Genomic DNA, 23,657 nt, shown 5'->3' on the forward strand with positions numbered 1-23,657 from the left:
AGATCTTTATATCACCATCAAACTTGAGGACTGTTCCCCCAATTAATCTAGGTTATTAATGAAGATCATAAAAAGTAATGGCCGTAATACTGATCCTGTGGAACAGCACTGGTAACCAATCTCCAAGCTGATCCACAACCTTTAATAACCATTTTCCACCTACTGGGATGCAGCCAATCTGTTATCCAATCTACCATCATCCCACTAATTCTACACAATTCTATTTTGTAGAGTAACCTATTGTGTGGCAGCTTATCAAAAACTTTCTGCAATATGATTACTACTGGGCTAAGTTCATCCACCAACCTAGCAACCCCTTCAAAACATACAAACAGATTGGTAAGATATGACCTTTTTTTCCAGAAACACAATACATTTTTGAAAAAAACTATCAGCCAAAGTGCTGAGTCTGTAAACATTTCTATGATAAAGTGGATAATTGTTGCATATTTATGTAATTTTCTACTCCTTGCAGACTGTGTGCAAATAGCTATGAAATAGCTTATGCAAATGAACTGTATAACCCCATGTAGACTGATTTATGATCTGTTTATTCAGTTATTAGGGTATCCTTTCTACTTCTTTTGATAGCACCAATGTTGTCTGGATAGAGCAGTGGTTCTGAAACTGGGGTCTGTGGACCCCTAGGGGTCCATAGAGACTTTCTAGGGGGTCTGCGAAAAAAATGCAATTGGTGATAGAGAGCGAGCGGGTGTGGAGCAGCAGGAAGAAGAGGAGAAGGAGGGTGGGAAAAAAGACTGAAGGCCAGCAGCGGCCACAATGCCACCGCCAGCAACAGGAGTCGGAGGCGGAAAAGCGCAGGTCCAGCTGTTCAGAGAGGAACCGACCGATAGTAAACAAAGATCCAGTCCCGACTACCAGCCGGCTGCAGCAGCGCCAGGATACGTCCAAAAACAGACCCCGTAAGTTGGACGTACATTACATTGGATCTGTCTGTCCATGGTCAAGGGCTGGCCAAGGAGCAAATCTGACATAATAATCTGGACAGCACTTGAATACACTGAATAACCAATGCATTTGTAATTTTAAAAATTCAATGCTTTAAAATCACTATCATTTTATACATACATAGTTGTACAGGAAAGCGAGACAGTGGAATCTAACATTTCCAAATTTGCTGATGATACAAAGCTAGATGGCAGTGTCAGTTGCGAAGAGGATGTGAAGAGGCTTTAAGGGGATCTCGACAGGCTCAGTGAGTGGGCGAGAACATGGCAGATGGAATATAATGTGGATAAATGTGAAGTTATCCACTTTGGTAGAAAAAACAGAAAGGCAGAGTATTTCCTAAATGGTGAAAGATTGGGGATTGCAGATGCTCAAAGGGACCTGGGTGTCCTTGTACATGAGTCACTGAAAGTGAATGTGCAGGTGCAGCAAGCCATTAGGAAGGCAAATGGTATGCCGGCCTTCATTACAAGAGGATTTGAGTACAGGAGTAAAGAAGTCTTACTCCAATTATATAGGGCCTTGGTGAGACCACACCTGGAGTACTGTGTACAATTTTGGTCACCTTACCTAAGGAAGGATATACTTGCCATAGAGGCAGTGCAACAAAGGTTCACGAGATTGATTCCTGGGATAGCGGGACTGTCGTATGAGAAGAGACTGAGTAAACTAGGCCTGTATTCTCTTGAATTCAGAAGAATGAGAGGGGATCTCATTGAAGCATACAAAATTATTACAGGGCTTGATAGGATGGATGCTGGGAGAATGTTTCCCTTGGCTGGGGAGTCTAGAACCAGGGGCCACAGCCTCAAGATAAAGGGTAGGCCATTCAGGACTGAGATGAGAAGAAATTTCTTCACACAGAGTGTGGTGAATCTTTGGAATTCTCTACCCCAGAGGGCTGTGGAGGCTCAGTCATTGGGTATATTCAAAACAGAAGGCGATAGATTTCTGACTAGTAAGGGCATCAAGTGATATGGCGATAGGGCCGGTGAATGGAGTTGAGGCAGAAGATCAGCCATGTTCTTATTGAATGGCGGAGCAGGCTCGAAGAGCCAAATGGCCTACTCCTGCTCCTATTTCTTATGTTCTTATGAATCAGAGACAGAAAAACTGGGAAAACAGGACAAGAGAGGAAAAGGGACAACACAGTTATGAAAGATAATGAGGACTAGAGAAAAAGAGACTGGGGAAAAGGCAATGGAGATGTGAAGGATGATACTAGAGTCTGGACCAATTAGGTTTATACATTTTTAGCTCAGTTATCAGGCTTTCTCTTCTATTTCTTTTGATCGTGGCAATGTTGCCTTTATAAAGTACGCTGTCCTAATTTATCGGTACTGGCATGTGATGTAGCGTTAGCATCCACGTGTGGTATGAAAATGCAGAGAGAGAGAAAAATAGGCATTCTCCAAGTTTTTGTTTAGAGAAAAGAAATTCTCTCCTCCCCTCAGAAAGCAGAGAAACTTTAACTGCTTTTATATTCGGCTTTGAAGAACCGCTACTGCTGCTGACACCTCATACTCAGGTCTTGTGCATCCTACAGTAACTCCAAAGTAACTTGCCTGATTTGTCAAAGCTGGCAACTGAAATATTTGGGTCATCCCAGCTGCCATCTTTTGCAAAGTGGGGCAAGTTTACTTTGCCTTAGTTTGCCAATCAGGCTCTTCCCCACAGGAACAATTGTTCCCCCATTTGCAAAAAAAAGGAAGACTTGCATTTATATAGCGCCTTTCACAACCACCGGGCATCTCAAAGCGCAGCCAATGAAGCACTTTTGGAGTGTAGTCACTGTTGTAATGTAGGAAACACGGCAGCCAATTTGCGCACAGCAAGCTCCCACAAACAGCAATGTGATAATGACCAAATAATCTGTTTTTAGGTTATTGAGGGATAAATATTGGCAAGGACACCGGGGATAACTCCCCTGCTCTTCTTCAAAATAGGGCCATGGGATCTTTTACGTCCACCTGAGAGCGCAGCCTTGGTTTAACATCTCATCCAAAAGACAGCATCTCTGATAGTGCAGCACACCCTCAGTACTGCACTGGAGTGTCAGCCAGAATTTTTGTGCTCAAGTCTCTGGAGTGGGACTATGAACCCACAACCTTCTGACTCAGAGGCAAGGGTGCTACCCACTGAGCCACAGCTGACATGAGTGAAAAGATAAATGGAAGTTTAATTTGACTGGTGTGGCTGCACATGTGTCACTTAAAGAGTTAAGTGGAGCACTCTGCTTCAACGCTTGGTCATTTAAGGTTGAAAACTGTATGCTGGAGTTAACCTATCAATTTATCTCAAATCCTGTAACATACAAATCTACTTCCATATCTTTCAAAAGTATGTCCAGGTTCACAAAGTTATTTGAAGTATGTATTTTCCAATAGCTTCTCTTTTGCAGTGCTAAGAATTCTATTCCATGTGAAATATGCAGTGAAAAAATTCCATCTCATTTCATATGTGTTATCATGACACTGAATAACAACCCATTATTTCATAATGAAACTGCTGGGGACTAAATTTCTGACACAGTGTGCGCCACAGCCGTTATCTTGGGTTACTGCTTGGTGTTGCAATTTTGCTGAAATAGAAATGGTGCGGAACCATGTTGACTCATTTAGAGCAATTTGTCTCTTTTTCCACAGATATGCATTGCAGAAATGTAATCTTTATACAGTACAAGGTGTAAGAAACCATCTTCCGAACAAGAAGAACAGGGAGCTCTAAAGAAATAACATCTGGCAAGCATAAATAATAGCAGAGCTGGCTGAACTCCAGAATGTAAGCACTTTCTAATACTTCCTCAGCTACGTGAAAAATAAATTAGAGCATGTCAAAAGATTGATTAAAATAAATGTAAAGCATCTGGTTTCTCAGCAAAATGCTAGCTGAGTGACACTAAAGATAATATTCAAAATATGCTCCAAGATTACAACCTTTACAAGGAAATTGTAAATCCTGAGTTTTCATTAATGAGTAGCACAGTGTGAATTCAAGGCTCACTCTTCCTGAAACTACTGCTGGGACACTGTTTGAGGAATCATCTGTCAGCTAGTTCAAGAGAACTGAGTCAGTGATTTAACAATTTGATCTCATCACCTATGTATCACTTGCTAAAATATCATTTCCCTCTCTTCCTCCCATGGAGATCCCAGCAGAGAGCACCAATCTTACTCCCAAGGGAAGCACAGGTACAAATACCAGACGGCACTGCGAGTTGAGTTCCTTGTTTAGAATCCAAAGTTGCTGTGGGCATTGTAACTTCCCAGTTGCACTTTTGTGGCCTAATGTAACCCACACATTACCGTGGGTCCACACAATCTCCCAATTATGGTATAATTAGTCATTTTGAAAAAAACAGACTTATAAATACCCAAATTCCACTTATTTCCACTACAAATGTGTCACAAAAGCTAAACAGCACATTGTATCAGTTTATAAGCAATATTATTCCGGACATGGAGGCAATGAGAACCATAATTTAATTTAAAACATGAACTCACTGTAAACTTTATGAATTTCCACTACAAGCCACTGAAAAATGCATGCTAACCATGCTTATTATTTTATGCAACTTTGGCTGCGTGACCTGCTGCCAGGACTGGGCCAATACTGATGAGAACCAGCTGTTAAGAACAGCATGAAAATGGCCTAAGGAATATTCCCTCTGTGCAAATTCAGTGCCTCTCCATAGTGAAATAGGAACTTTGGTGGTGTGGGAGGTTGTAGGTCCATGCTCCCTGTGTCCACAATACTGTGCATTAGTGTTTCACACTGCCAGACAGGACTTCAAAAAAATTAAGTAATCTGTTGCAAAAGCATGACTTTGCCTCCTTATACTTAACAGAGGGGTTCAGTTTTCATTCTGTACCAACAGTCGATGTGGATAAACCAGTAAACAAACTTAAAAAGGTAATCAGCAGGGGATAGAGTGAGTAAATTACATCAGCAAACACAACACGGAATAGGAACTGTTTAATGTTGACGAAGTCCATGTAATTTGATACTGGATAACTAAGCTTTCATGTTTCTGACAGTTACCATGCATATTTCTAAGAAATGGATCATTAGCAATGGGGTAATGACAGACTGGCTCATGCAAACATATTTAGACATTCTAAACTTTCATAATATTTATATTTTATCTCGATATCTGCAATCGCCTTAATTTTGGATTCTAAACAAGCTTTTAGTCTCTCATATAAAATATCCGGGGCCCTTCCAGTTGGATCAATTTTTCTTGAGCACATATTCATTTAATTCTGAGATGTGTGAACTAAAAATCAATCCCATCCACAATAGTTACTTGGTGCAGAATTTTCTTGATTCTCAGTTTTAATATTAGATAGTTATGACCTGTGTTAGTCACTAGCAGTGCTCTTCACACACTACAATAACAATTTACATTTCTATACTGCTTCCCAAATTACAGATAATGCCTCAGAGCATTTAACAAGGTGAAAAAAAGAAGACACCAAGCGGTTAAAAAGGAAGAAAAAAAAAGTTGATGTAAAGCAGAAGGCACAGTTGAAGAGAGCTGTTTTTAAAAGTCTCTTGAAAAAACATACATCACCTTAAAATAATACCTTCCAACTTCCTCATCAACTCCCAACTTCTTTTCCTCCTGTTTCCACCTGCCACAATGTTGCTGTTTCCATCGACTTACTGAACAACTCTTTCACTTCCGCATTTTCCACGCTCATTCCCACCCAAAGATGTCGGCCTGAGGCCTTACTGAAATTGGGGCTAGGGCCTCAATAATCATGAAACCAGAGAGCAGCGAACATCAATCGGGTGTGGCCTTAGGAATTTTGGTCGGGTCAGCTAGTTCCTGGAGGAGGAGGGGGGGCGCGAGCCCAGGCCTGCGGCGGCACGCAGCATTTTTGTAGGTCAAATCATGAAAAAACTTCTGAACCTTTTTGTGGGCAGCCTGCAGCGGTTCAATTAAGGATCACTGGTCAGGCTGCTGAAGACCCGGATCAGGCTCCGTCCAGTTGATGACCAGTTTTGCACTGGGGTCCTAAAATAGCGTTAGGGCCCAGTCTGCATGTTCAAGGTGCCTAGCGCCTGTTTCAGAGAGGCACACACTTGGAAATCGCCAGTTTCCTTTCTGGCACCTGCCGTACGTCCGGGAAGATTGCGACCCAAAATTCTTCCCCAATGCTCATTTTTGTAGAAAAAATAGGCACAACGATGTCCAATTCCCCCCCCCCACTTTGAATCTTCAGCATACATTTGCAGGATTGCCACCACAGGTGGTGCAGTGGCATGAGCTATCCAGGTCCACTGGCCATTTTGTTGATTTTCTTCCATCTCTTTTAGGTTAAAAGATATTTTTAAATTTCTAATTTAATTTTTTACTGCCTTCCTACCTTCTCTGCAACTCGAAGTGCACTTCCTGCCATCTGGTGCCTCTGTATTTTCTTCGGCAGTCACCAGGTGTATCTCATTCTCACATGTGGGAATGGCAGTCTCCTATCCCCCCATCATGATATGATCCAACATGACTGTGAGTTCTGAGACCCAAAGGCTTCTCCCCACAGAATGCTGAAAGATGCATTCCTGATATTGCTTTCAAAAGCGCTGAAGGATTTGCAGCCAGTCCTGAGAAAGGCTGAGGACATAGCGTTAAGCACTCTGGAGGGTGACATCTTGAGATCATGCTGGGACAGAATGCAGTACGAAAGGTGGAGAATAGATGTCGCCATGGCGAGGGGTTGAACTGTGGCAGGATCTTGAGGTTGGATCAAAGGTTGCAGCGGAGGGGGTGGGTGAAATCCAGTCGAAGAGTGGGACAGCGGCAGCCATGAGAAGCGACAGTGGGGGGGAAGCAGACAGGAGGCCAGATTCTGGGCTCCAGAGTGTGTGGAGAATAGTACCTGCGTGGAGAATAGTACCACAGTTCCCCCTGTCTTGGCGATACAGCTGGAAGTTCGCAGAGATAAGCAAGGAACAGCATCACCTTTCTTGGAGAGCAAGCATGGAGAACTCAATCAAAGGTAAATAAAATGAAAAGCTAAGTTTAATTGTGACAGAAAAACATGATAGATGGAATGAACGAACTGCAAGAAGTTGAAGGAATTGCAAGAAACAAAAAAGGAAGGTGAAGGAAAATACTTCAAAAAGTATACTTTAACAACACAGTGTGGCGGAGCCACTAAGGGACTCCGATCAATTGTATATAATTCCCTTTAATAATATGTTAGCTACAGCCTGAGTCTGTATCTTTGTTTTCAATGTTTACATGTACAGAGCGCGATCACTTTAATAACGCGGGTAAACGCAATGACGTCACGCCATTCATCACGTGATCCCCCACCGGTGGGAAAAACGTGATGACATCATGACATCAGCCACGGGACCGCCCAAGCAGTCCTCGTGGAGCCTCCGAACTGACTAGACCTATATTCGATGTTCTCCTGTAATTATCCGTTAAACTCTGTTAGTTTTCATTAAACCTCGTTTGTTTGATCACCTGAGTGGACCTCAGTCTTTTGATAGGAACTAGACATTCCTACAACAGAATACATTGTGACTAGAGCATCAGCTCTACGCTGCAATGTGAGCTCAGAATGCTGATTACATACTCTCCCACTACCACTATATTATCATTAAATCATCTTCGCACACCTCCACTTTAGAATTATGATGAAGAATATTGTACTAGGAAGGAATATTAGTGTAATTTCACGCTCACATATTGAGGGACATAAATGTTTGCCTCTCACAAAAGAAAATTTTCATTTTGTGTGCACTATTAATGAAGCAATATAATAATTTTTTTTTTAATTACTGAGTGAATATGGCCTTAGTCACAGCCATTAATATATCCAATGCACATGATGAATAATATCTCATAGGCCTATCAGTAAATTTTTAGGACAGCCATTTTCTTATTGAAAATTTTCATCAGTGTCCAGAGTGAGTGTCTTGTGTTGACAGTGACAGGAACTCATTTCGCTCAAATATGTATCTTTTGTTCAATGTTTAGGTCAATATAGCCAGGGCGATGACCAATGTTCCCTGTAAGCTGTGCTTTGTTCTGCGAGACCTGTATCTTTTAATGCGTGGTCCCTTTAAATTTCTGCGCATGCGCAGTATTTACACTGTAAAAGTTGGTGAACGGCCTGCGCGGGACCTTTCAGATTATTGCGCGGCCACGCACCTTAGGGGGAACATTGGTGATGACAGTATAAATGTAAGTAGTTGTGGTTGTTATATGTGGTAGAGTACCTTTAACTAGTCTAACTGCACTGCTAGAAAATGGATGTAAATAACACAAGTTTATGAAGTCTGAAAAGTCCATTCCTAAATAGAAGAAGTTGTACCTCAATCTTTAAAGTTTGAGATCTTATAGCTGTTTGTCACTGCATGATTGTAATCTTATTTTCATTTTCAGCAAGGTGAAGGATGTCAATGCTGAAGAAACTATTTTTTAAAATTTAGCAAACACTTCCAGCTTAGTTACAGCACTGACCTGACGTAGAATACAACTTCCTCTACTCTTTTGTGTCTTAATCTCCACCTTAGAAGAGCATGTGCCCCAGTATACCAGTGGTTGCGGCCGGAATTTTATGTACCTGGGCGGGGCAGGTGCGGGCGGTAGCCGTGGCGGGTTGCGACCTGTTCTTCATACCATGCTGCTCCTGAGATCGACTTTCTATTAAGGCCGCCATGCGCGTTACCCGGCCCTAATAAATGGTGCGGGTCAGATGACATCAACGATGATGCGTTTTCAGCCGGGATATTTAAAGGAGCCATGGGCCACATTGCATTTGAAGGTTCATCTAGGAGTGTGCAGGCATCACACTGCACAATTGGACTGCACTGAGACAGAGGGCTGCACCCAGGTTCTCCAATGACTCCCTCCATATACTCGTGGACAAGTATGCAGGAAGGTCCTCTTCCCTATTAATGGGCGGAAGAGACCTCCCCAGGAGACAAAAGGAGCTTGGCTCCAAATAGCAGGAATGTGTTCAGGAAGACCTGGGTGCAGTGCCGCAAAGTTGCAATGATCTCATTAGATCAGGAAACGTTAGTGCAAAGCCACACTCTCCACGGATGCTGCCTGGCCTGCTGAGTATTTCCAGCATTTTCTGTTGTTATCTCAACTTCATCTTGCTGTGCCTCTCATCACATCCCCATCACTCTGCCTTCCCAACCCTGCTCCTGCACATCCTTACTCACACCAACATAGCTTGCACACCCACCTATCCCTCTCTATCTACATTATCACATCCCCATCTGACTAGCCACCCCTCACACTCATCCTCATCCTAATGCAATCATACCAACTAACAACACACAAGGAGGCCACTTGGCATTGCCACTCCACTCCATCATAGTCTCCCTCTAAAGATGTAACCCATTCATTCTTTACACTCATTCCATCATTCTCACTCAACCTTCTCTTCTTTCCCTCCTTGCAGGAAAAGAGAGCCCACAATAAGAGGGAGAGGGAGAGAACCGGAGGTGGCACTCCATCATTGGCCACCCTAACATCAGCAGAGGAGGCTGCCTTGGAAGTCTCTGGAGTTGTCGAGCAGCTGGAGGTGGGAGATGGAGAGAGGGGGACATCTCAGCAGCCTGGTGACAGAGATACATATCATACAACTACAAGGCATACAGTAATCACTCACATGGGGACTGATGTCAGCAACCAGTGAGTGTTCATCATGTGCATATTGGTATCTGTACTCATTCTTCATATGACATATCTAACTCATCTCTTTACTCTCCCACAGGTCCATCAAGAGCCCCCATCACTGTCCAGGAGGAAGAGGGAGACGACTCCTTAGAGCAGCCGCCTGCCTCTGAGGGCGCACACTCACCAGACATAAGTGCACCCAGCACCAGCACAGACCTCGGTGGGTCCCACGTGAGATACAGTAGTGTTGTCACCTGGTCTGTCACAAGTCACAAGTGAGCAAGAGGAGATGGTGGAGACAGGAACAGCAGTGGAGACTCCTTGCTGGAGGGTGCAGGACACTTGCAGCTCTGCTCAGCTGCATGCAGACGCTGAGCCTTGGGAGCCACCCAGATAGAGGGCAATCCTGGAGGTGCAGCAAGAAGTGCAGGAGGCTTTGACAGGTTTTGCGACCGCGATGTCTGCAAATGCCCTGAGAATGGAGGAGTCCATCTCCAACATGAGCACCACCGTGTCGCAGGCGATGGCAACTGTAGGCTCTTCCATGGAAAGGATGGTCACCTGCATGGAGCAGCTAATGTGCCAATCACAGGAGCACATGGCCTCTATGGAGAATAGATGGCTATCTATGGAGAATAGATGGCAGAGGCTCATAGACATCTTCTCTCGGAGGGATGTTAATGTAGAAGTGGGCGCTCTCCCGCTCTATGAGAGGGATGATGGTGAGAGGGGACATGCAAGTGGGGGCTCCTCTCAAAGTGCTCACACTTCTCCCCCATTGCCCCCTCACCTCAGTCAGAGCCCCAGATGCCTCCTGGGATTGCAATGGCCGAGTCTGCCCCTGCACAGTCGCAGGAGGCACAGACTTTGGCGGGGCCATCACAGACTCCAAAACCCAGAGGACGTTCACCAAAAAGGACTGGGCTGCCTCCAACTCTGCTGAAGCCACAGGGGTAGCACCTTGTAGAAGCATGCGTAAGCGAAAGTTGAAAAACAAGAAAGTTGATTCACAAGGGTAGTCACTTGGGTGTTTTATTAAATGTTTCTGTAAAGTTTCTGTTACTGTGATGTCACAGATAAAAATCTTTATTTTCACCACTTTCCGGTTATGGACAAATTCATGTGCACCTTTGAAAGTGGCTTAGTGAGGTGGAGTGAATGGTGAGACATAACATTACCTCCAGCAATGGTGGTCAGTGTGAAAGGACTAGCTTGCTCATTGTAGGGATCCTTTATGGTGTTGCTGTGGGGTGGTGCCAACCTGGCGCAGCATGTGGCAGCTATATGGGTGTAATGCTTGAAGTTAAGTAAATTTGGCCACGATGAGCCCATCCTTGGCCTCCCAGGCAGCAATATTCTTGGGTGTTGGTGGGATCTGGACCGCCGATTCCTCCTGATCCTCCTCCTCATCTTCCAGTTGATGCTCCTCCTCCTCCTCTGAAGAGGCTGTGCACTCAGAGCCTTGCTACTCATGCAGCGCTAATCCTCACTGCTGCGCTGTGTTGTGCAGGGCGCAGCAGACCACGACAATTCTGGAGACCCTGGCTGGTGTGTATTGAAGGGCTCCTCCAGATCTGTCACGGCATCTGCTGCGCATTTTCAACATGCCTACTGTCTGCTCTGTGACACATATGGTGGAAATGCAGCTTTCATTATATCTCTCCTGGGCCTCAGTACTTGGCCTCCTCAAGAGTATCACGAGCCACGTCTTCAGTGGATAGCCCTCGTCTCCAAGCAGAGAGCCGGAAAGTCTGTTTGCAGGAACGAAGAGCTGAGGGAAGATGGACTGTCGCAGGACGAAAGAGTCATGACAGCTGCCTGGGAATTTTGCGCACACCTGCATGATGATCTTCCTATGGTTGCAGAACAGCTGCACATTGAGGGAGTGGAGGCTCTTGTAGTTGACAAAACCTCCTGGGTGATGATGGAGTGCCCTGATGGCCACATGTGTGCAGTCGATGACACCCTGCACACGTGGGAAGCCAGCCAGAGCGGCAAAGCTGAGCGCCCGCTCAGTAACGCTGGTTTCATCAGTGGCAAAGTTGTTATAATTGGCTGACTTGTCAAAGTGGGCATCAGCGATCTGTGTGATGCATCTGTGGGGGTGGGGGGGGGTGGGTGGCGACTGCGAGATGCCGTACATGTCTGCTGCAGATCCCTGGAAGGAGCCTGAGGCGAACAAGTTGAGGGCACTGGTGACTTTGACAGCCACTGGTAAGGCATGTCCACCCGCTCCTCTGGGCTGCAGGTCTTCCTCCAGCAATGTGCAAATGTCTGCGATGACCTGGCGCGATAGCCTGAGCTTCCTTTGGCACTGCTGCTCAGTCATGTTGAGGAAGCTCATCCTCTGCCTGTATACCCTGTGTTGGGGGTATCGCCTCTGGCGCGGTGCAGCCCTGCACTGATGTCCTCTCTCCTGTGGAGCATCGGGTGGTTGAGGAGAAGGTTGGTGGTGTTGTTGAGGAATTTCTTCTCCCAGAAGGTCATGAATCTCTGGAATTCTCTACCCCAGAGAGTTGTGGAGGCGGAGTCATTGAATATATTCAAGGCGGAGATAGACAGATATTTGAGCTACAGGGAAGTCAAGGGTTATGGGGAGTGGGCGGGAAAGTGGAGTTGAGGCCAAGATCATATCAGCTATGTTCTTATTGAATGGCAGAGCAGGCTGGAGGGGCCAAATGGCCTACTCCTGCTCCTATTTCTTATGTTCTTATGTTGTTGGTCGTGCTGGTGTTGGGGCTCATCCTGGTCCGATTCTGAGGATCAAGGTGAGACAGTATAAACGGCACCCATGCTGTTGTAATAGATGGCAGGTCAAGTAGAGATGACAGAAGCAATCTGTCAATGGTGTGATAAGTTCTACCAATGAGGTGACACTGGATGCCGATGGGTGCTGGAAACACTTGCAACCTCTAGAAAGCTAAATCTGCGCTGACAAGGCAATCAGCAACAGCATCTGCCTTATGAAAGTGATCAGCTGTGAGGTTGGAGTTTTTATTGTGCTTTCCATGCTGTGCACTAATGGGTTGGATCAATGGCCACTGAACCTCCGCCTCAGGTTGACAGACGTGGTTCCCAAGCTGCGTGATTCCCGTGCTCATCCAGGGAAATTTGAAAGGTAGGGTGAAAAAGGCACTTAAGGGTCTGACAAATACCTCATAATGATTCAAATTAGCTTGCCCGCCTCTGCCGTTAGAGTCACTGCCGTGCCAACAAGTGCGACAGAGGGAAAGGCGGGTGGGGGCGGGATGACGGCGGGTTCCCGACCCACTGCGAAATATTTCAAATTTCCCACCCGACCCGCCTCCAATCGTGCCTGCACGGACCCCAGAAAATTCCGGCCTATATTTCCACTTCCCACTACAGCTGTCCTTCTGGCCTCTCTCAGAGAGATTGCCAACTAGGAATTCGTGCCAATTCGCAACTGGCTCGGGATCAGCAATGTAATGACACTGACGGCCAGTAACGAGAGAAGCCTAAACTATCATTACCTCTGCCTTTTCACAGACAGGTCTCACAGCTCTCTTTAATTACTACTTGTATCTTTACTCTTACAAATGTGTTGCTTTGACTATTTAATTCAATTGAGTTTTAATCATTTTTTTTGCAATAAATTTAGAATAGTGCGAAGTTTTTTTACAAGCAAAAATTCCTGGGTCTGTGGGCACAGCTTCCAGACACACTAGCAGCAGGGGAGAGTGGAATTCCACCCCATAAGAAATCCCAGCACTTTCAGGGATGATCATAATGGCCCAGATTTTGCAGTAAGAATAATGGTGAGGCTATCAGCACTCATTGTTATTATGGAGTCAATCGTGCAGCAACTTCCGACATTCGCACATGCGCAATTAAGCGCGGAAATCAGGAAGTTGCTGTCCGAGTTGCCCTGATCCTCTAGAAGCTTTGCTATACTGGTATCTTGCCAAGAGACTGAGCATTCTCATACATGGAAGGGCATGAATTTGCAGTACTTCCCCACTAGATACCCAATAAACACACCAGAAAAAGTTAGGGCATTTCCATTCAAGTGTAAGTGAATTTTTAATGGTGTGTTAAGTCTTAATTACTGCCAAACAACCTCTCTGGCACTGAAAATTTACTTTTACAAGTGTGGCATCTCATTCCTTCAGGTTTTAATTATTGTTGGAAATTTAAAAACAGTAAAAAATATTTTCTTTTACTTTTTCTTTCTGTCTCTTTTATCTCTTTCTTTTAATCCCATCTTTCTTTCTCTCTCTTTATTTAAATTTTTGTACATGATTTGGTATTGAATTAAATATTCGAATTTACACTACCTGGTTTAGACTCTGTGTGCCTCAGTAAGGATTCTTCAATTTGATTGGTTGAGGAGACACGCTGTTGCTTGCCCTAGTCACACAGGTCCCAGATCCCCTGTAGAGGGTGCTGTGCTGTTTCGGCTCTCTAATAACCGCAAGTCGCAGCGTAAGAACCCTCAGAAATTCCGTTCCTTCGCCGCTGACCACAAAACCTTGGCCTTGGATGTGGACAACACTGGCAGGGCCACAGTCCTGAGAAGGTGACGGTGGGCCAATGAGTATTTTTTTATAACTGATAGGCTTGCCAGATTACTTTGGAGGCGATTAAGAATCAACCACACAGTATGAAGCACATGTAGGTCAGACCAGGTAAGGCTGGCAGGTTCTCTTTCCTGCAGGACAGTAGTGAACCAGCAGTTTTCATGGTCACTTTTCTGCTGCCCGTACACAAATTACCAGATTCATTGAATGTAATTTCATAATTTGCCACCGTAGAATTTGAACTCATAATCTCGTGATTGCTAGTCTAATACCATCATCACTACGCTACAATACCCAACCAACACATAACTGAGGGAAAGGTGTGATTCACACCCTTAGCAATGCTGGGCACCTGGAACCTGGCTTGCAGCATTGGAGGGTCATTGGGCAGAACTTAATAAATTCAATGGCCAATTTCTGCCATGCAATTGATCAAAAAGCAATTGCTTGCATGGCCAAAGAGAGGCTTTAAAAAAAATTGGTCTACTTTCCAGATCCCATAGGCCTGTTAACACTACGGAAAAAGGGCCACAGTAAATTCTTTACACCCCCTGCTCAGGCAGTGCCCCAGTTGTGCTATAATACCCAATTTTAAATTTTGGCAGTAGTATAAATCGGATTGGCCGCCCGTTATACACCTCTCCCAATTTTCCTCATCATCGAAGTCAACTTTGCTGAGGCCACTAGGGGAGCACCTTGTAGGAACAGTAAACTACAGGCCCTGATTTTAACTACCCCCACCTGGTGGAAACCAGACTGGGGGGGGGGGGCGGTGGAGAGGGCGGAACAGTTACAATGAGGTCAGTCACTTACTCACTCTGATCTCTTGCAATTGTATTGCAACTTGGCAACTGCTAAACAAATTTAGTTTCAGTTACACCATCATCATAACATAGAACATTAAAAAATATACTTACGAGTAAAATGGCTGGAAGTGGACGGGTTGACACTGTCGCCACTCTCTGCACTCTCGCTGCCAGAGATTTCATCATCCGACTCCCTTACTGAGGAACATGGAGAGGCTCCTTCAACATCTTCAAACTTTCTCTTCAAAATCCCACTCATAGTGTTTTCAAATTATTAACAGCAACTGTAACAAAAATGTATATTTAGTTGAATAATGTATCTCACTTTACATCAAACAAGAAAAAGACATTGAACCCATTGCTGATAACTGGAATGTGTGAGATATTAACTGTAGTAATAAAGAGCAATTAAAGCTGCAGCGACCCATAGATTTCTCAATTACAGTACGAGCTAAACAAGTTTACCTTCAAAATAATAGATTTTGTCTTGTGCCATCTATTTTTCAGATCTGTAACTGAAGCGAGAGTTCGGTCATGCAGGTTTTGACAAATATAGCACTGACCTTTGCTCTTTACTCTGGTTTCAGGTTCCATGTTTAGCAAGAACTGCAGGTTAAATGCAGAGATCAGCAGTATGAGTGTACAAACTGTGCGCAACTGTTCTTGTGTGGAAAGTTAAAGCTCTTAAAAATGGGTAGAGCAGTCAGCAATTTTTCCGATAAGCAGACGTCTGGGGCTCCGAGGAGAAATGCAGATAATTCTGAGGCCTTGCACCATTGTTTTTTTTGTGTATTCCTAGGAACTCCAGATTATTTTTTAGCGGATTCACAAAAGCATGTGTTGGATTGATTCATGGAAAAGGATTAACTCTGCGATTCATAAAAAATAACTGGGTTTCATTCTGCCACTGACAATTAGTTTATGATTGGACACATGTTTGGTCAAAGAGGTGATTTGTGTTCTAACACTACATTTACAAAGATTTGAAATTTAAAAAAAGCACCAAGTTGTGCTAGCAACTAAATGAATGTGTCTGCTGCTACTGACTTGATTTTAAGTAACCTTCCACGTAGTGCTTGCTAAGCAACTAAAGCTATTCCAGACCTGAGGTAAGAGGGTTAAAATGCTTGTGCGCTTGTAAATTACAAAATAAGATGGAATTGTTCAATACTTTATTTGGAACTGAACATTTGGACTAAATGTTTACTTTAAGCCTCTGGATGTCCTTTATAGCTTTCAAAATATAAGTTTTCAATCATACAAATCTACACGTAGGATTTTTGGAACATTTTGAATTCACAGCAATTCCATAAATTAACTCCCACTGACTAAAACTGCCACTTGAATAACCGTTGGAACTATAATAATAATAACTTGCTTTTCAGGTTAATTCAGGATGTACTTACAACACAATGGAAATGCCTGCTCGGGTTTTCTGTTTCAGCCACTGTATAACATCCAGCTTGCATTATGGAGAGGAAAAGACTCTCAAGATTGCAAATTCATTAAATGATTGCCTAATGATAGGTATAATATGTCGAACATATTAATTTACATTCCTTCACAAACTTTAGCAAGCACGTTCAACCCTACTTAATCTGCACTGGGGTCATTTTAACCTAACGCACCCAGCAGCAAACTGACCTGATCAGATCGGTCGCCTGTTTTAAACACCACCTTATTTTATTTTACTTTCCATGGACTAAAAAACTAGATTTAAAAAAAAGAATATTTGGTAAATTATGTCATATAAAACTATCACCTTATTAAATGAACTGTTGAGATGCTAAATAGCTGGGCAGCAAAATATAAGGTTTATATTAAATGGATGCTGTTTTGATGAAAGTGCTTCCATCAGTCTGAGCTGGATTTGAATCAAGGTCCCAGAGCTAAAAGGAATCAAAGATTCATAAAAATTCCAGCACAAATTGAGCCCATTGTGCCTTCGTAGATTTGCAATGGAGCTATGCACTCTAATCCCCTTTCTAGATTTTTTGTACCCTTTAATAATTTACTTTTTCAAGTATTTATCTATTTCTTCAATGCTGAAATAGAATGACCCCAACCAGCAAGTCTATGACAACAGATATAGCTCCCGGCGCCTCACAGAGAGGTATCTGAGATGTGCCATCTGGCCTAAGAGGACTTACAGAACAGTCAAGCATCCACTACCAGTGACAGCAAAGTTACCAATACCCTCAATTTTTGTGCCTCAGGGACCTTTCAACCATCCTCAGGAAGTCAGCATGTTTGCTGAGTACCTCTAAGATTGTTAAACCCTTGGCCTCGATATTAACCACTCTTAACATATTTAATATCCTTGTTTTCAAATTCCTCCATGGCCTCAACCCTCCTTATATCTTTAATCTCCTCCAGCCCTATAATCCCCCTAGACCTATTCTAGCCTTTTGAACATTCCCGATTTTAAATGCTCCACCATTGGCGGTCGTCCCTTCAGCTGCCTAGTCCTAAACTCTAGAATTCCCTTCCTAAATCTCTCTGCCTCTCCACTTCTCTTTCCTCTTTTAAGATGCTCCTGAAAACCTACCTCATTGATGAAGCTTTTGGTCACCTGCCCTTATATGGCTTGGTGTCCATTTTTTTTTATAACACTCCTGTGAAGCACCTTGAGACATTTTATTACGTTAAAGGCTCTATATAAATATAAGTTGTTGTTCTTGATGTGAAATCGGGCTCCCACAGTGTAATTGGGAGCCCAATTTAAAATTCACTGCTGCTGTGAGGGTTTCCCAGGAGTCATAGAAACATAGAAGATAGGAGCAGGAGTAGGCCATTCGGCCCCTCGAGCCTACTCCACCATTTAATGAGATCATGGCTGAACATCCAAATTCAGTACCCTGTCCCTGCTTTCTCCCCATATCCCTTGAGCCCTTTAGCCTTAAGAAATATATCTATCTCCTTCTTGAATATATTTAATGAACTGCCTTTTGTGGTAGAGAATTCCACAGGTTCACCACTCTCTGGGTGAAGAAATTCCTCCTCATCTGTGTCCTAAATGGCTTACCACTTATCTTTAGACTGTGACCCCTGGTTCTGGACTCCCCACCATCAGGAACATCCTTCCTGCATCTAGTCTGTCTAGTCCTGTAAGAATTTTATTAGTTTCAATGAGATCCCCTCTCATTCTTCTAAACTCCAGTGAATATAAGCCCAATCGACCCAATCTCTCCTCATACGTCATTCCTGCCATCCCAGGTATCAGTCTGGTGAATCTTTGCTGCACTCCCTCCATGGCAAGAACATCCTTCCTCAGATAAGGCGACCAAAACTGCACACAATACTCAAGGTGTGGTCTCGCCAAGGCCCTGTACAACTGCAGCAAGACATCCTTGCTCCTGTACTCGAATCCTCTCGCTATGAAGGCCAACATACCATTTGCCTACTTAACCACCTGCTGCACCTGCATGCTTACCTTCAGCGACTGGTGCACAAGGACACCCAGGTCTCGTTGCACTTCCCCTTCTCTCAATCTATTGCCGTTCAGATAATAATCTGCTTTCCTGTTTTTGCCACCAAAGTGGATAACCTTGCATTTATCCACATTATACTGCATCTGCCATGCATCTGCCCAATCACCAAACCTGTCCAAATCATACTGGAGTTTCTCGGCATCCTCCTCACAGCATACACGCCCACCCAGCTTTGTGTCATCTGCAAACTTGGAGATATTACATCTAGTTCCCTCGTCTAGATCATTAATATATATTGTGAATAGCTGGGGTCCTAGCACCGATCCCTGCAGTACCCCACTAGTCACTGCCTGCCACTCAGAAACAGACCCGTTTATTCCAATTCTTTGCTTCCTGTCTGCCAACCAGTTCTCTATCCAAGTCAGTACCTTACCCCCAATCCCATGTGCTTTAAATTTACACGCTAATCTCTTATGCGGCACCTTATCAAAAGCCTTCTGAAAGTCCAAATACACCACATCCACTGGTTCTTCCTTATCTATTCTACCAGTTACATCCTCAAAAAATTCCAGATTAGTCAAGCACGATTTACCTTTTGTAAATCCATGTTGACTTTGTTTGATCCTGTTACTGTTTTCCAAGTGCTCTGCTATTACATCTTTTATAATGGACTCTAGCATTTTCCCCACTACCGATGTCAGGCTTACCGGTCTATAATTCCCCGTTTTCTCTCTACCACCTTTTTTGAATAGTGGGGTTACATTAGCTACCCTCCAATCCATGGGAACTGTTCCAGAGTCTGTAGAATTTTGGAAGACGACCAGCAATGCATCTACTATTTCTAGGGCCACTTCCTTAAGTACCCTAGGATGTAGATTATCAGGCCCTGGGGATTTATCGGCCTTCAATCCCATCAATTTCCCTAACACCATTTCCCTACAAATACTGATTTCATTCAGTTCCTCCCTCTCATTAGAACCTATGTTCCCCAACATCTCTGGGAGGTTATTTGTGTCCTCCTTTGTGAAGACAGAACCAAAGTATGTATTTAATTGGTCTGCCATTTCTTTGTTCCCCATTATAAATTCCCCTGCTTCTGACTGCAAGGGACCTACGCTTGACTTCACCAATCTTTTTCTCTTCACATATCTACAGAAGCTTTTACAGTCAGTTTTTATGTTCCCTGCAAGCTTACTCTCATACTCTCTTTTCCCCCTCTTAACTAATCCCTTTGTCCTCCTTTGCTGAATCCTAAACTGCTCCCAATCTTCAGGTTTGCTGCTTTTTCTGGCCAATTTATATGTCCTCTCCTTGGATCTTATGCTATCCCTAATTTCCCTTGTTAGCCACGGTTGAGTCACCTTCTTTGTTTTATTTTTATGCCAAACAGGGATCAACAAATTCTGTAGTTCATCCATGCGATCTTTAAATGTTTGCCATTGCCTATCCACCGTCAACCCTTTAATTAACGAGTCGGGAAACCCAGCAATGAAAGGGAGGCGGGAGCTGACAGCTCTACAAGGTTAGTGCCTTTTGCAGCACTTCTTGTGGACCAGGAGGAGCAGGACTGCTCCCCCTGGTCCTTCAACGAAGCCTTCGGTCTCCCCTCGCCGCGATGTCAGCTGGAGCTCAGTTGGTAGCACCCTTGCGTCCGAGTCAGAAGGCTGTGGGTTCAAGTCCCATTCCAGAGACTTGAGCACAAAAATCTAGGCTGACACTCCAGTGCAGTGCTGAGGGAGTGCTGCACTGTCAGAGGTGGCATCTTTCGGATGAGATGTTAAACCGAGGACCTGTTTGCTCTCTCAGATGGACATAAAAGATCCCATGGTACTATTTTGAAGAAGAGCAGGGGAGTTTTCCCTGGTGTCCCGGCCAATATTTATCCCTCAATCAACATAACAAAAACAGATTATCTGGTCAATATCACATTGGTGTTTGTGGGAGCTTGCTGTCAAGTTTCCTACATTACAACAGCGACTACATTTCAAAAGTAGTTCATTGGTTGTAAAGCACTTTGAGACGTTATGAAAGGCACTATATAAATGTCAGTCTTTTTTTTATTCCCCGTCCTCTGCCAAGATGGCCGATCATCCCACCCCTCTCGATGCGATGGCTGAAGTTCCCCCCTCCCAATTGCTGGGGTCGCCCCCAAGTGTCCCCAGCTGTGGCCTTCTGCCGCTGGTTTTTGCTCCTGGCCACCGGCTGCTGGGTGGGAATTGGGTCCAAAGACTGATAGAGGTCTTGCCGGGTTCTTCAGCCATTTACGGCCTTCCCCACACGCTCCCCCACACCGCACTGTAAATATTGGGGCCCGTGTTTCACCATACAACCACTTATGCACACTACAGCAATGAGCAGCAGTGCAGAGGCAGCAAAAGTTTTTGAAACAGTTGCCAACCTCAAGATACAATGGGCTAGATTTTCAGTTGCTTGCGCCAGCAGTTAGCGCCTTAAGAGAAGTGATTTTCGGGCGCTATGCGTGTAGCGCCCGGGCGCAGCGCAGTTTGCGCCCCGCCCCAAATTAAGTTGCCCGTTAGCGCTGGCGCAAAGTTTAGTGGCCGCCCGGATGTGCGCGCAGAAAATGACGTCATATCCTCGTGCAACGCCCTTTGGCCGCCCCGAATCCAAACTTCAGTCGGACCGCCCCATTGTGCGGCTGGCGTCCAGAGCGTTTGTAAAATGGAACGCAACACACCCTGGGGAGTGCAAATTAAAGGGCACTCCTCCTGCACTATAAAAGGCAGTCTGCATGTGTTGTTGTGAACGCCTCCTCCTCCTGTTTTCCCCCCCAGACTCTGCCTTTGAAAAAAACACATGCACCCTTCCCCTTTAAGAGCTCACTGGCACCAGAGTGTCTGCCGTGCGCTGCGCCCGAGCTCGGGTGTTGCGCTCTGCACCGCCGGCTTAGCGCCTAAAGATAGTAGTGGAACGCCTCTTTTAGCGCTCCACCAACCTCTTAGGGCGAAGCCGCTGAATTTCCGGCAACGGGGCGCTACTTTGGGGCGGGCGCTAACTTCGGGCGGGCGCTAAGGTTAGCGCCCCAAAACTGTCTATACTGAAAATCTAGCCCAATGTATCAATGGCCATAAATAACACCCACCAATAACCCTATGGCACAGGAAAAAAGAAAGGCCTAATGCACATCAATATGCGATCATCAGCAGAAAATAGCACTTCAATGAATGCTGGTATCCATGGATGCCCATGATGCTCTCATTCTAAGGCAATAAAATGAGCTACAACTCTTTAAAGGAAAAGAAAAGTAACACTGGCTCCTAAAAGATGTAGACTATGCAGTACAGCCATAGTCACTGATGCATCAGCACAACCCTGTACCTGCGCAGAGAAAGGTACAACGAGGCACATGGGTGATGCAGATGAATCATTGAAAGACTTTCGAGTGTTAACGGAAAGCTTCAGATACTTGAATAAGATGAGTCATTTCAATGTACCCCAGAGAACGTCAGCAAAATTGTACAAGTATGTTGCATATTGCACAATATTGCCTTGGACAGGGGTCTCACTGTGGACTTGGCTGAAGGGCAGCTTGAAAGGTGAGGACTATGGTGCCCTGGAGCTAGCAGCAATGCAGCTAAGAGAGGCAGGGACACAACTTCATAAATATTTCACAGGCAAGTTCCTGCAATGAACTCTGCAGTTGGGCAATATTATTTTCTAATGGACATGCTTACAATCAAGGAAGTGCTATTTGCTTTACTTGTACATTTTTAGCAGAGAACTGCACATATTACCTTTACTTTTACACACCTGACCCTTTCTTTTCTGTGCAATATAAGAATCACAGGCTGCAAGATATAGTAAAAATGAATCAACTTTACTGTGATTTTTACCAAGTGCTATACAATTAATGCATAAAAGTGACTTTTCCCTAAGTGCCATGAACTTCTGCATGTTGCTTCTTATTTTGTTCTGTTACTATTAAGGCCTCCCCAACTTGAGTAGCGGTGATGAATGACTGCTAAGCAGGCTGATGAGCTACATGGGACTTATAAGACCCACTATCTGCATCTGCAATGAATCCTGGTAGACCGGCACCAGTGTCAATGGTTTCCCTTGCTGGAGCTACCCTGGGCTTATTACTTTCAAAACTGCCTCTTGTGAAGGACTAGAAGATTGCAAAGAACTGCCACTGACATGAGTGTCAAACAGCTGCTACTGTACTCATGCTTTGCTAGATGGAATTTCCTTCTAAAGCCAACTGATCAGTCTGAGTGGGTCTCCATGGGACCCCTTCTTGATAGTTGCCTCTATCTATCCTTTTTCCTAGAGAGTCAGTTGAGTGAATGCTTCATGGGTTTTCAACCTCAAAGCCTCTATAGCAGCAGAAGGGGCATCAAGAGAGATGTTCCTAATGCGCCCATAGCCAGCACAACTGCAGTCCCCAATCCAGATCTCAGTTTTGTTGTATTCTTAATGAAAACTGCAGTCCAGACAGTTGTTCCTCCATGACAGCGCACATCTGGATGTTAGACTCCTCCATATGTTCCAGACCACGTTCCACATCATGTACAAGGAGCCAAGTAGCTGCTCAGTGTTCTCGTGCTGCTGTAATTTCAGTTTCAATTCAGAGCCATTATGGTCTGTGACATGAATCAGTCATTCATGAAAGAAAGACTTATGAAATAACAGATACCATCATCACACGTGAGGACACCACCCACCAGGTACATGGTACATACTCATGTGACTCGGCCAACGTTGTCTACCTCATACGTTGCAGGAAAGGATGCCCCGGAGCATGGTACATCGGCGAGACCATGCAGACACTGCGACAACGGATGAACGGACACCGCGCAACAATCGCCAGGCAGGAGTGTTCCCTCCCAGTCGGGGAACACTTCAGCAGTCAAGGACATTCAGCCTCCGATCTTCGGGTAAGCATTCTCCAAGGCGGCCTTCGAGACACACGACAACGCAAAATCATCGAGCAGAAACTGATAGCCAAGTTCCGCACCCATGAGGACGGCCTCAACCGGGATCTTGGGTTCATGTCACACTACATGTAACCCCACCTGACGTAGGGTCATCCAGACTTGAGTCGTCGTTGGCTTGTTCTCTCTACACAGATGCGGCCGGACCTGCTGTGATTTCCAGCAAAAAAAATGTTTTTTGTCTGTTTTTTTGTTTTTCATACAGACCCCAGCATCTGCAACATCTGACCCCTTGTGACCCCACCTCATTGTTCTTTGATGTAATGTTTTCCTGACTGACCTGTTTGGACACCATTCACACCTTTGATTGCTGT

General features: G+C 44.6%; 1 protein-coding gene across 2 annotated transcripts in view; it reads right to left on the reverse strand.

The window, feature by feature from the left end:
• The window catches only part of csrnp3 (cysteine-serine-rich nuclear protein 3), a 367,963-nt gene that overhangs the window by 33,625 nt on the left and 310,681 nt on the right, over positions 1–23,657 (reverse strand). For both annotated transcript variants that reach the window (XM_085986454.1, XM_085986453.1), the window contains one exon: positions 15,072–15,244. In XM_085986454.1, the coding sequence (XP_085842580.1) occupies positions 15,072–15,219 (148 nt within the window). In that variant the 5' untranslated portion in view covers positions 15,220–15,244. The remainder of the gene's footprint in view (positions 1–15,071; positions 15,245–23,657) is intronic.

Source organism: Somniosus microcephalus, chromosome 4 (genome assembly GCF_052327205.1).
Source record: "Somniosus microcephalus isolate GS21.2 chromosome 4, FLI_Smic_1.0, whole genome shotgun sequence".
Taxonomy (NCBI): Eukaryota; Metazoa; Chordata; class Chondrichthyes; order Squaliformes; family Somniosidae; genus Somniosus; species Somniosus microcephalus.